At 56.8% G+C, this 12,365-nt stretch overlaps 1 protein-coding gene across 1 annotated transcript; it reads left to right on the top strand.

Moving 5' to 3' along the window:
- Window positions 1-1,143: 1,143 nt before the first annotated feature.
- Window positions 1,144-6,214, top strand: MSRB1 (methionine sulfoxide reductase B1). The gene is given in 4 exon segments (NM_001132674.1): window positions 1,144-1,231; window positions 2,938-3,086; window positions 3,451-3,565; window positions 5,227-6,214. Coding segments are annotated over 4 exon segments (351 nt in total). The 5' UTR covers window positions 1,144-1,176; the 3' UTR covers window positions 5,259-6,214.
- Window positions 6,215-12,365: the final 6,151 nt, after the last annotated feature.

Below are 12,365 nucleotides of genomic sequence, written 5' to 3'. Positions count from 1 at the left end.
GGGTGGTGCCAGCAGATCCATCAAGTGCAAGGTCGGCAAAATATCTCAAGCGCTGATCTTAGGAGCAGTTTAGGGAGGGTCAGAATCTTGTAGCCTCCAGATGTATGACTCCTAAACCATAATTTCTAACATTGTGGCTAATGTTAGTCCTAAAAATGCAATCTAGTCCCCAGGCAAGAAGGAGGTCTGCTTTGGGAAAGGGGTGTTACTGTCTTTGTTTTAAACTATAAACTGTCTGGGCGCAGTGGCTCACGCCTGTAATCCCGGCACTTTGGGAGGCCAAGATGGGCAGATCACCTGAGGTAGGGAGTTCAAGACCAGCCTGGCCAACGTGGAGAAACCTCGTCTCTACTAAAAATACAAAATTAGCCGGGCGTGGTGGCGCATGATTGTAATCTCATCTACTCGGGAGACTGAGGCAGGAGAATTGCTTGAACCAGCGAGTTGGAGGTTGCAGTGAGCTGAGATCGCGCTACTGCACTCCAGCCTGGAGACAGAGTAAGACTCCGTCTCAAAAAAAAGAAAGAAAAAAACAAAAAACTATAAACTGAGTTTCTCCCAAAGTTATTTCAACCCACCACCAGGGATGAACAAGGACAGCTTGGAGGTTAGAAGCAAGATAGAGTCGGTTGAGTTAGATCTCTTTCACTGTTTCAGTCATAATTTTGCAAAGGCGGTTTCACCTGGGCGCCGAAAGGCTGCATGATCTCCGGCGGCTCCGGGCTTAGCACCAGGGACTGGACTGGGGGGACACGACCCTACGGGTTCGCGCCGCCGCCTACCTGGCCAGGCCCCACGTTCGCCCCTAGGCACCAGGGCGAGCGGGGCGGCAGGGGCGGGGCCTTGGGGAAGCGGCCCAGGGGTGGTCCCTGGGAGTTTCCATGGGCGGGGCCTGCTGGGGAGATGCGATTGGACTGGCACGGGGGGCGGGGCCTGGGGGAAGTGGCCCAGGAGTAGTCCCTGGGAGTCATCGTGGGCGGGGCCAGCTGGGAAGATCGTATTGGACCAGCCCTCAGGAGGGGCGGGGCCTCCCGGAGGCGGAAGCCGGGATTCGCACTCCGGGGAGCGATTGGTCCTCGGGAGGGGTGGGGAGGCGGACGCGGGTCCCGGCGGTCGTCGGGTCGGCAACCTTTGGTCAGTTGGCAGCGGGAAGCGCGCTGCGGTCCCGGTGGCGCCATGTCCTTCTGCAGCTTCTTCGGGGGCGAGGTTTTCCAGAATCACTTTGAGCCCGGTTGGTCCTGCGGCCTCTCGCTGGGAGGGCAGCGCGGCAGGGGGCGCGCATTAGAGGGGGCGCCGCCATCCTCCGGGGGTGATGTCTCTGCCAAGCCGGGAATGGGGGCGAATGTGGCTGCCGGGGAGAAGCGAACAGGGGTCAAAAGGACTGCGGAGGAGTGGGGAGCCTGGGGGCGAGGAGAGTGGGGTACCCGAGGAGAGGGGGCCTTGGGGCTCACCGTCCTGGAGGAGGCAGGCCTCGAGTGTGAACGTGCCGTTTCAGGGGGGGGTCTAAGGGATCGGGATACGTGGGGGTGGTACCCCTTCCCTGACCCCTACACTCCAAAGTGATGGCGCTGGGGGAATTCGGGTTAGGGTCGGGGCTTCGGAGAGGCCAGGTTCTTGTCCAGGGCCAGCTCCTGTGGCCGGGGCGCCCCTTCGCGGGTAATCCTCCAGGTGTTACCCTGGCCCTTCCCATTCCCCCGAGTCCGGGATCTCTGGGAGGAGTCCGGCAAGCATAGAATGTCCCTTTCAGATCCTAATGTGCCGGCCCAGGTGCCTCCCTACCTGCCCAGGGACTCCACATTGGGGAACCAGGAGTGCCACTAGGCACCTGCCAACAGCCAGTGAAGTTTGACCAGGCAGACAGGATGGGGTGGTTTGGGGCATGGCCAGCCCTCCACACTGGCCCTGATGAGTCCCGTTCTGGGCTGGGCTCGCCTGGTAGTGGACTAATTTGGTAAAAACACATCCACAGGCAAGTCTGAGTGCACTGGTCTTCCTTGGGCGGATCTGCTGGGTGGCACCCCTGTAGGGGGCTGGGCTGTGACACAGGACCATCCCGGCAAAGCCTCCCCCAACAAGACTCTGGCTGTGGACCCCAGTTGTCCTCGTTGTCCTCAGGCTGCTCTGCCAAGCCAGAAACTCCACTTCCACGGCAGCTGCTGGCTCCTCTTTGCTTTTTTCTCCAGTTCCTGGAAAAGGCTGGGTAGCTTACAGTCTCCAGGGGAGGCTGTCCCCAGGTGATGGGTGAGAGGTGACTCAGCACCCCTGGAGGTTCCTGTTTTCAGTCCTTAAAACAGTTCTGCAAGTCAGTTTTGCAACTTTCCCACCCCCTCCACTCCCAAGTGATCCTTTGTGGGTAGGCTGAAATCTGTTGTCCCCAGCCCTCTTTCTTCCTGGGCTCCTGTGTGGCCTGGAGGCCTTTTCTCTGGGACTGTTCTCTTCCTGCCTGGAGAGCAGGGCAGTGCCTGGGTGTCCAGCTTAGGGCCTTACTGGGCAGCAGGGAGGGCCACTTGAGAAGGGAGAGGGACCAGGTGGTTGGGCCACATCAGTGCCCCTGCCCTGTATGTCCCTGGGGGAACTAGGGGGGCGAGGGGGAGCTCCGTGTCCTCATCGGACTGCCCAGGTTCCTTCACGCTGCACACGCTGTAGCTGGGTGTCTTTACATCACCAAGCAAAGATGGAAATGTTAGGAGGTGCCCCATCACGGGGCTGTGAGAAGAATCAAGGAGATAATTGTGAAAGGTGACTCCCCTGGTCTCTGGCACGTCTACTAAACGTGAGCTCAGCACAGCGTCTCCTGTGGCAGGTGCATGGGGAAGGAGCACAGCCCACCCTCGGAATGGGGGCAGCGCTGTCTTTGCCTGGGTCTGTGGATTTGGGAGCTTGACCCCAGAAAGGCAGGAGCTGACGACGCCACATTTGCCTCTCCTTCCACCACAGGCGTTTACGTGTGTGCCAAGTGTGGCTATGAGCTGTTCTCCAGCCGCTCGAAGTACGCACACTCGTCTCCATGGCCGGCGTTCACCGAGACCATTCATGCCGACAGCGTGGCCAAGCGTCCGGAGCACAATCGAGCCGAAGCCTTGAAAGTGAGAGGCCAAAGGGGTGTGGGAGGGACGGGGGCGGCCAGGGAGAGCAGAGAGCCAGTCCCACCTTCCTCCCTCTGCTTGCCGCACAGCTCCAGGGGCTTAGAGGCGTCTATTCCAGGCCTATTGCCTCTGCCAGGGAGCTGCCACCCCAGGCTATCCGGAGAGCCTAGCCTTCTGGTGCAAATGTGGGAAACAGGACAGGTTTCCTGTACGGGCTCCAGGACAAAGGTCAACCTCTTATGTCGGCGGTCAGCTTGGGAAATGGGCGTGCGGGAAGAAACACCATCTGCCGGCCCCAGTAAGGGTCTTCACTGCGGCTGTTTCGTGGCCAGAAGCTCACCCAGCTGCCTTGTGATCTTTCCAGGTGTCCTGTGGCAAGTGTGGCAACGGGTTGGGCCACGAGTTCCTGAACGACGGCCCCAAGCCGGGGCAGTCCCGATTCTGAATATTCAGCAGCTCGCTGAAGTTTGTCCCTAAAGGTGAGCTTGCTTTGCACAGCTGGGGCCAGGCCTGTTGGTCTTTGAGCCCAGGCTGGGGGGCCCAGTGTTTGTGCTTGTCCACTTACCATGACAAGGTACGGGGCCACCAAGTCACGCTGCCTGGGAACTGTCCAGGATCCCCCTGAAAGGTGGCTGCAGCACAGGGGCAAAGGAGCTGGTGTTCCGCTTCCTCGCTCGGTTGATCATGACTGTCCCAAACAGGGGCTTCGGAGTGAGAATGTGGCAAATGGTTTTCCTCAGAGGCCTGGCCTTTCCCCGAGGCTAGAGTCAGGGGCGGGGCAGGCAGAGCCTGAGGCCCCAGTCTGTGCGGCTGTGTCTCCCACTGGCTGGGACTGTGGCCTTGCTTCTCAGCCGCTCAGAGACTGCCTCCTCCTCTGCAGAGTGGCCGTGGTAGCAGGGCCGGTGAGGACAGCTGCGTGTCATGTGCACCTGGGCCTGGCACACAATAATAGTTTGATGAATCCTCATCCATTTTTTTTTTTTTCTGAGATGGAGTCTTCCTCTGTCGTGTAGGCTGGAGTGCAGTGGCGTGATCTCAGCTCACTGCAACCTCTGCCTCCTGGTTCAAGCGATTCTCCTGTCTCGGCCTCCTGAGTAGCTGGGATTACAGGCACGCATCACCACGCCCAGCTAATTTTTGTATTTTTAGTAGATACGGGGTTTCACCATGTTGGCCAGGCTGGTCTTAAACTCCTGACCTCAGGTGATCTGCTCACCTTGGCCTCTCAAAGGGCGGGGATTATAGGCGTGAGCCACCACGCCCGGCCCACACCTGGTTAATTTTTAATTTTTTTTTTTTTTTTGGTGACAGAGTCTTGTTCTGTCACCCCAGGCTGGAGTGCAATGGCCGATCTCAGCTCAATGTAGCCTCTGCCTCCTGGGTTCAAGTGATTCTCCTGCCTCAGCCTCTCGAGTACCTGGGATTACAGGCTCCCACTACCACGCCTGGATAATTTTTGTTGTTTTAGTAGAGATGAGGTTTCACCATGTTAGCCAGGCTGGTCTGGAACTCCTGACCTGAGGTGATCTGCCTGTCTCAACCTCCCAAAGTGCTGGGATTATAGGCATGAGCTACCGTACCCGGCCAATTTTTAAAATTTTTATAGAGATGGAGGTCTCACTATGTTGCCCAGGCTGGTCTTGAACTTCTCTGGGCCTTGGCCTCCCAAGGTGCTGGGATTACAGGCTTGAGCCACTGTGCCTGGCCTGAAATGGGGTTGTTAACAACACACGCTCACGGCCATCACCGTGCTGTGGGGTTGAGCGAGCAGCCTGTCGGGGCCTGGTGCGTGGTAAACCTGCGATATTTTCGTCCTTTTGTTGTTATTTGTCCTCCGTGTGAGTGGAGGGAGAAGAGATTCTGGGTTCTCCTGTGGATCTCAGAACAAAATGGGGTACACGGACTCCCCTGAGTCGGGCATCTGGTCTTTTCAGCTCCCCTGTGGCCTGCAGGCCAGGGCAGAGTGTGAAAGCGCAGGGAACGGGGTCTGAAGCTCTGCCTTGCAGTGACTTGCTTTCCGCCCCTCCTTGCTTTCCGCCCCCACCCTGGCTTTCCACCCCACCCCCGGCCCCCGGCTTTCCGCCCCCGCTTGCTTTCTGCCCCCGCTTGCTTGCTTTCCACCCCCTCTCCTTTCTTTCAGGCAAAGAAACTTCTGCCTCCCAGGGTCACTAGGCAGGCAGCCCACACCCACCCCAGACGGCCACCACACTGAGGCCACACATTGGCCATTCCACCTTGGAGTTGGAACGCTGGGTGTTGAGACAGGAAGGCAGGGCGCAGTGGTTGAAACATCAGGACGCTCCCAAGGCTCCAGCTCCGAACAAGACCTTCTCGTTTCTTGGAAAAGACACTCATTTGCTGATGGTTCATGCCTTCTGCTGGGACAGGCCTGGGCTGTGCAGCCACACTGTCGGCTGGCTTAGCCCCCTGCTTACTCTAGGTGCCTCCAGGAGGTGAGCCCTGGGTGCAGCTGGTCTCTGAATGACCTTACACCCTCACCTTCTTTTCCTGGTCCTGTGTCTGGACTCTCCCCTGTGAGGCCCAATTCCAAGACAGACTCTCGTCCTCACCGAAGCTTAGGCGCACATCTCTGGTCCTGTGTCTGGACTCTCCCCTGTGAGGCCCAATTCCAAGACAGACTCTCGTCCTCACCGAAGCTTAGGCGCACATCTCCCAGGCTGCTTAGGAGACAGAATGGAAACAGAGGCCGCCCCTGCCAGCCGCCCTGGCCCTGGTCACTGCATGATCCGCTCTGGTCAAACCCTTCCAGGCCAGCCAGGGTGGGGATGGTCTGTGACCTGCTGGGAAGGCAGGCTGATGGGGCAGACCCTCGGCCTCTCGTCCACGAGGGGAGAAACCTAAACCCTGTTTCACAATCTGTGCGGAAGTAGCTTGCCTCACTCCTGCTTAGGAAAGCGGCTGTTGCTCCATAACTCTAACCACAGGGCTGAGGCCTGCAGTTCACACTTGCAGGGAGGCCCTTCCCAAGGTGTGGTGACTGTGCCTTACTGTACATGCTCAGAGGCCTGGCCATATAGGAGGGTGGGTGATGCTGAAATCACCCCCTATCTTAAGTAATTACTTTCTGGAGTAATCAGGTGGAAATCCATAAACAAATGAAACATTCAGATGTACTGTCTTTTTTTTTTTTTTTGAGATGGGGTGGGGTCTTGCTCTGACATCCAGGCTGGAGTACAGTGGTGCAGCATGGCTCACTGCAGCATTGACCGCGCAGGTTCAAGCGATTCTCCCACCTTAGCCTCCCAAGTAGCTGGGACCACAGGTGGGCACCACCATGCTGGATAATTTTTACATTTTTTGTAGAGATGGGGTCTCACTATGTTGCCGAGGCTGGTCTTGAACTCCTGGACTCAAATGATCCTCCCACCTCGGCCTCCCAAGACGCTAGGATTACACATGGAAGCCACCTTGCCCCGGCCTTGCTGTCTTTATTAACATCAGAGATGCCAGGACATGAGTGTCAGGCTTTTATATAGTTAAAAAAGGCAGGCACGGTGGCTCATGCCTGTAATCCTAGCACTTTGGGAGGCCGAGGCAGGAGGATCACCTGAGGTCAGGGGTTCAAGACCAGCCTGACCAACACGAGGAAACCCCATCTCTACTAAAAAAATATGAAAATTAGCCGGGCGTGGTGGCGCACACCTGTAATCCTGGCTACTCGGGAGGCTGAGGTGGGAGAATCGCTTGAACCCAGGAGGCAGAGGTTGCAGTGACATGAGGTCCTGCCACTGCATTCCAGCCTGGGCAACAGAGACTGTGCCTCCAAAAAAAAAAACCAACCCCCCAAAAAACTTTTTTTGCAGATATTTACTGAGTATCCTTTTCCTTTCAGTAAATATTTGCAAAAAAAAAAAATATGGCTGGGGATGCAGCTGTGAACAAGATAGGTGAGGCCCCGCGCTCAAGGTCTCACAGCATAGCTGGGGAGACTTGGTAGTGAGGTAGTGTCAGAAGATGATAGGGCTGGGAGCAACCGCAGCAGAGTAATGATGCTAGGATGTGTGGAGGAAACTCCAGGGGTCAGGGAGGGGGACTCAGGAGGGTTTAGCTCAGCAGTGATGAGCACAGCATGTGCACAGGCTCAGCACACATGGAGCCTGCCCCAGGCCCTGGAGGGCACGGAACCAGGCTCCATAAGAAATGCACCATTTTCCCAATTTATACCCACAGAAATCCGGGGAGCATGTGGGAGTGGATTTTAAGGGTGGATGTTTCACCCTGCAGAACCCACAGCTGGCATCGCCCCAAAAGTAGTGGCCAGGAGTGCCCCAAAGGGCACAGGATGGCCCCAAAACATGGCAAGACAGGGCCAGTTGGGATCTGAAGTAATGGAACGCTGAACACCAGGGTGAGCAGTCCAGAGCATTTATTAGGGGAACTTACAGAAGGCCGCAGCGTATCCTTGCAACAGAAGCGAGAGAGAAGGGGTGCCCTGCCTCGATATCTCTGCAGCAAGGGGACACGGTGTGGAGTGGATATGGAAGTTTAAGGGATTTGGCTCAGGGCTGGGCCAGTTTCTTTCAGTGTTTTAGTCAACAACCTAGATTTTTTTTTTTTTTTTTTTTGAGACGGAGTCTTGCTCTGTCATTTAGGCTGGAGTGCAGTGGTGAGATCTCGGCTCACTGCAGCCTCCGTCTCGCGCCTCCCGGGTTCAAGCAATTCTTGTGCCTCAGCCTCTTGAGTAGCTGGGATTACAGGTGCTTGCCAGTATGCCTGGCTAATTTTTGTATTTTTAGTAGAGATAGGGTTTCGCCATGTTGGCCAGGCTGGTCTCGAACACTGCACGCAGCCTAGAATTTTTTTAATTTAATTTTTAAAAAATTAGAGATAGGGCCTTACCATCTCTTACCAAGACAGGGTCTTACCAAGACCCAGGCTGGTCTTGAATTCCTAGGCTCAAACAATCCTCTTGCCTCAGCCCCCCAAAGTGCTGGGATTACAGGCTTGAGCCACATGCCTGGCTGCACTTTGTGATTCTTGGTCAGGACACAGAAAGAAAGCAGGGGAGGCCGGGTGTGGTGGCTCATGCCCGTCATCCCAGCACTTTGGGAGGCTGAGGCGGGCGGATCACCTGAGGTCGGCAGTTCAAGACCAGCCTGGCCAACACGGTGAAACCCTATCTCTACTAAAAATACAAAAATTAGCTGGGTGTGTGGCGCATGCCTGTAATCCCAGCTACTTGGGAGGCTGAGGGATGAGAATCACTTGAATCCGGGAGGTGGAGGTTGCAGTGAGCTGAGATTACACCACTGCACTCCAGCCTGGGCGACAAAGCGAGACTCTGTCTCAAAAAAAAAAAAAAAAAAAAGTAGGGGGAACCAGGAGACCCTACAGTAGGGATAATGGGGAAAGGAACAAAAAATTGGGTCAGGTTGCATTTATTGATACGGGTCCACTAAGCAGAGGTTCTGGACCTCATGTTACCACTGCTGGGGTTTGACTGGTTGGTTGGTGAGCTACAACACAGACCAAAAGGGGACCTACACAAAGTGAGGCTGAAATGCCAGGCCTGCCTCTGTGCGCGGCAGAGGATGGGACTCAAAGGCTTGGGGAGGTTGGAGTGTCAGAGTGCATTTATCTTTTGAGACCTACTCACCCACCCCGGGAGAGGAGAGAGGACACACCTCTTACCACCCCCACAAGAAATAAATTTGTGAGGGGAACGCTCCTCCTTCAAGAGCTCTGCGATGGATTTCTCCGGCAGATCTGGAATTACAGTGGCAACTTCAGTCCCTGGGTTGGGAAAGCTACGTGCAGGGGAATAAGTGGATCCCAGAGGGCAGGGGCCAGGTGGCAGGGCTCAAAGTCTCAAAACAAGGTGAGCGTGGCTGCAGCAGTGCACAGCAGAGGTCAACCAGCGATCACAATAGTCTGACTCACAGAGACCCACAGCGTTGACTTGTGGATCATGGTGTTCCCACAAGTGAAAAAGACAGAAGCTGACTGAACTCTTTTTTTTTTTTTTTTTCTGGAGACAGATTCTCACCCTGTCACCCAGGCTGGAGTGCAGGGGCACGATCTTCGCTCACTGCAACCTCCGCCTCCCGGGTTCAAGCAATTCTCCTGCCTCAGCCTCTGGAGTAGCTGGGACTACAGGAATGTGCCACCACGCCCGGCTAATTTTTGTAGTTTCAGTAGAGACGGGGTTTCGCCAAGTTGGCCAGGCTGGTCTTGAACTCCTGACCTCAGGTGATCCTCCTGCCTCGGCCTCCCAAAGTGCAGGGATTACATGAGCCACCATGCCAGGCTGACTGAATCTTACTTAATCTGTGTAAGCAGAAGAGTTCTAGGTCAAGTGAACAAAAGTCTAAGACAAATAAAAAACCCAGAGTCAGGCTGGGCACGGTGGCTCACGCCTGTAATCTCAGCACTTTGGGAGGCCGGGGAAGGAGGATCACTTGAGCCCAGGAGCTCCAGACCAGCCTAGGCAACATACTGAGACCCCCACCCCCACCATCTCTACAAAAAATACAAAAATTAACTAGGCATGGTGGCACACACCTGTAGTTCCAGCTACTCAGGAGGCTGAGGCAGGAGAATTGCTTGAGCCCAGGAGGCTGAGGCTGCAGTGAGCCTTGATCATGCCACTGCAGTCCAGCCTGGGTGACAGAGTGAGACCCTGTCTCAAAAAAAACAACCCTCCAGCCGGACGTGGTGGCTTACGCCTGTAATCCCAGCACTTTGGGAGGCCGAGGCGGGAGGATCACCTGAAGTTAGGAGTTCTAGACCAGCCTGGCCAAAACGGTGAAACCCCGTCTCTACTAAAAATACAAAAATTAGCCGGGCGTGGTGGCTGGCGCCTGTAATCCCAGCTACTCAGGAGGCTGAGGCAAGAGAATTGCTTGAACCTGGGAGGCGGAGGTTGCAGTGAGCTGAGGTTGCGCCATCGCACTCCAGCCTGGGCAACAAGAGCGAGACTCCGTCAAAAACAAAAACAAAAACAACAACAACAAAACAGCCAGGCGCGGTGGTTCACGCCTGTAATCCCAGCACTCTGGAAGGCCGAAGCAGGTGGATCACGAGGTCAGGAGATCGAGACCATCCTGGCTAACACGGTGAAAGCCTATCTCTACTAAAAATACAAAAAATTAGCTGGGCGTGGTGGCGGGCGCCTGTAGTCCCAGTTACTCCGGAGGCTGAGGCAGGAGAATGGCGTGAACCTGGGAGGCGCAGCTTGTAGTGAGCGGAGATCGCGCCACTGCACTCCAGCCTGGGCGACAGAGCGCGACTCCCTCTCAAAAAAAAAAACAAAAAACAAACAACCAACCAAACAAACAAAAAAACCCATCTCCCGAGAAAAACCCAGAACCACGGCCCTCAGTGAATTCCCAGACTGGAGCCAGGTCACAGACCCAAAACCTCCATTCACACCCACACCGCTGAATGGAGGGGGGCCAGGGTGCCTTGAGGAAGGACCCCCCAAATTTATCCTGTTCGTCTTTTCCCAGCCTTCTCCAAAGGGATCTGTATGGCTGTGCACTGGGGAAAGGAGATCGTGAGACCTTCTGGGGCCTCCTGGATGCTGGCTCTGAACCGATGCTAACTCTGGAGTCAAACGTCACTGGGTGAGAGTAGGGGCTTATGAAGGCCCAGTGACCGAGGGAGCGTTGGCTCGGGTCCGATCCCAGTGGGCCTGTCCCGTGGTCATCCTCGGTTCCGGGTGTACAATTGGAAGAGGCACCCTCAATGGAAGGCAGTGTCCCCCCACAGGAGGGATAGTGCAGACCAGGGAGGGGCCAGCTGTGCTGCTAGCCCCTTCAGCCTGCTCACCCCTCACGGAGCTGACTCTGTCACCTGCCGGCCCCTCCCCAGCCCGGTCTAGCAGTCCCTGCTCTGATGTGGAGTCAGCGGCCGTTGCAGAGGCTGCTGGCTCCCTTGCTGGCCTCGGACTCCTTGTGTGACCCTGATTTTGGGCGGGACATTCAACCTTCCTCGCTTTGTGCCTCCCTTAGTGGCACCCAGCCTGTCTCCCTGTTGGATGAGGGCACAGGAGAGCCACCCGGGGCGGGCAGGGGATGCTACAGATGAATGGGTGTTGTGTGCATTGCCCTGTGGGTCAGAGGCCTGACTCCTGGCACTGCTGGCCAGTGGGCTCTCGGTCTAGAGGTGGGGATGCGTGGGGTGGGTGTTGGGAAGAGTCAGCGTTGATGAAAGCACCAAGGGCCCCTCGGGGAGGACAGTACCCAGAAGGGGCTTCCTGCTGCTTGCCCCTCACCCACCATGTGCTGTGGCAGCCTCCTGTTCTAGCAAATGTCTCCATCTCTGCCCTGCTGGGGGCCAGAACTGAGGCTAGCTGCCAGAATCTCCCTGGAGCTGCAGAGAGCAGGGGGGTGTCTCTCAACCCCTGATTCCAGCTCCCACCCATGCCCTGACTTTTTTACACCTGGACCCCAGTGTGTCCAACTCTGGCCACCGGCTAAAGTGGAGCCCGCTCTGGGGCTGCCCTGGACACCCAGTGTCTTCACTGGCTCTCGGGCACTGTCCTAGCCCAGCCTGTGGCCTGCCCACCCCCTAGTCCAGCAGGTGAGAGCAGGCCCGCTGCAGCGACTGACCCCAGTGCAGCAGGTACTCTCCTTAGCCTCATTTTTCTGGGGAGACAAGAGGGACTCAGAGAACGCGGTGATTAGTCTGAGGCCACACAGCTGGGAGAAGCCCTATGTCCTCTGCCGCCAGGGACCTGAGCCACTCCAGGCCACATGTGGCCGGCTGCCAGTGGCCTCTGATCAGGGTCCTTGTCCTGCCATGCCGAGTCATTTGGTGATGGCGGGTCTGGCAGGGGGTGCACAGGGCTCCCAATACTGTTCTAGGCAGCCAGTTCAGGTCCTCTATGCCCACACCTGTCCCTTTCTGCTTCTCCCTGCAGGAGGAGCAGTGGCTCTGGGAAGGGCTCTGTGGGCAGGTCCTGTGGAAGGCGGCTCTGCTGTGGCAGGGAGGGAGCTGCTGATTGGGCAGCAGACTTCCCAGGCACAGGGCCAGGCAGGGGCCTGGGCTGTGCTGCCTTCTCTGAGCACTCCCAGCTCTGCACCTGGGGCCAGTGTTTCCCCGAGAGTGGACTCAGGCCCAAGAGCAGACTGGCCTTCGCCTGCAAACTGGGCCCCTGTGTGCAGGGCTGTGTCCCCAGGGCTGTCTACCAGGCTCAGGCCGGTAGCTGGGTGGCTGGAGGCCTGCTGGCACCTGGGGATCTCAGCCACAGCAGTCAGGGGTGGTGATCCTGGTGGGGGCTGGGGAGTAGTGCCTCCTGCCTGCATCCCAGGGCCC

Source organism: Pongo abelii, chromosome 18 (genome assembly GCF_028885655.2).
Source record: "Pongo abelii isolate AG06213 chromosome 18, NHGRI_mPonAbe1-v2.0_pri, whole genome shotgun sequence".
NCBI lineage: Eukaryota > Metazoa > Chordata > Mammalia > Primates > Hominidae > Pongo > Pongo abelii.
The sequence above is the reverse complement of the archived record's forward strand: the minus strand, read 5'-3'. Positions and strand labels throughout refer to the sequence as shown.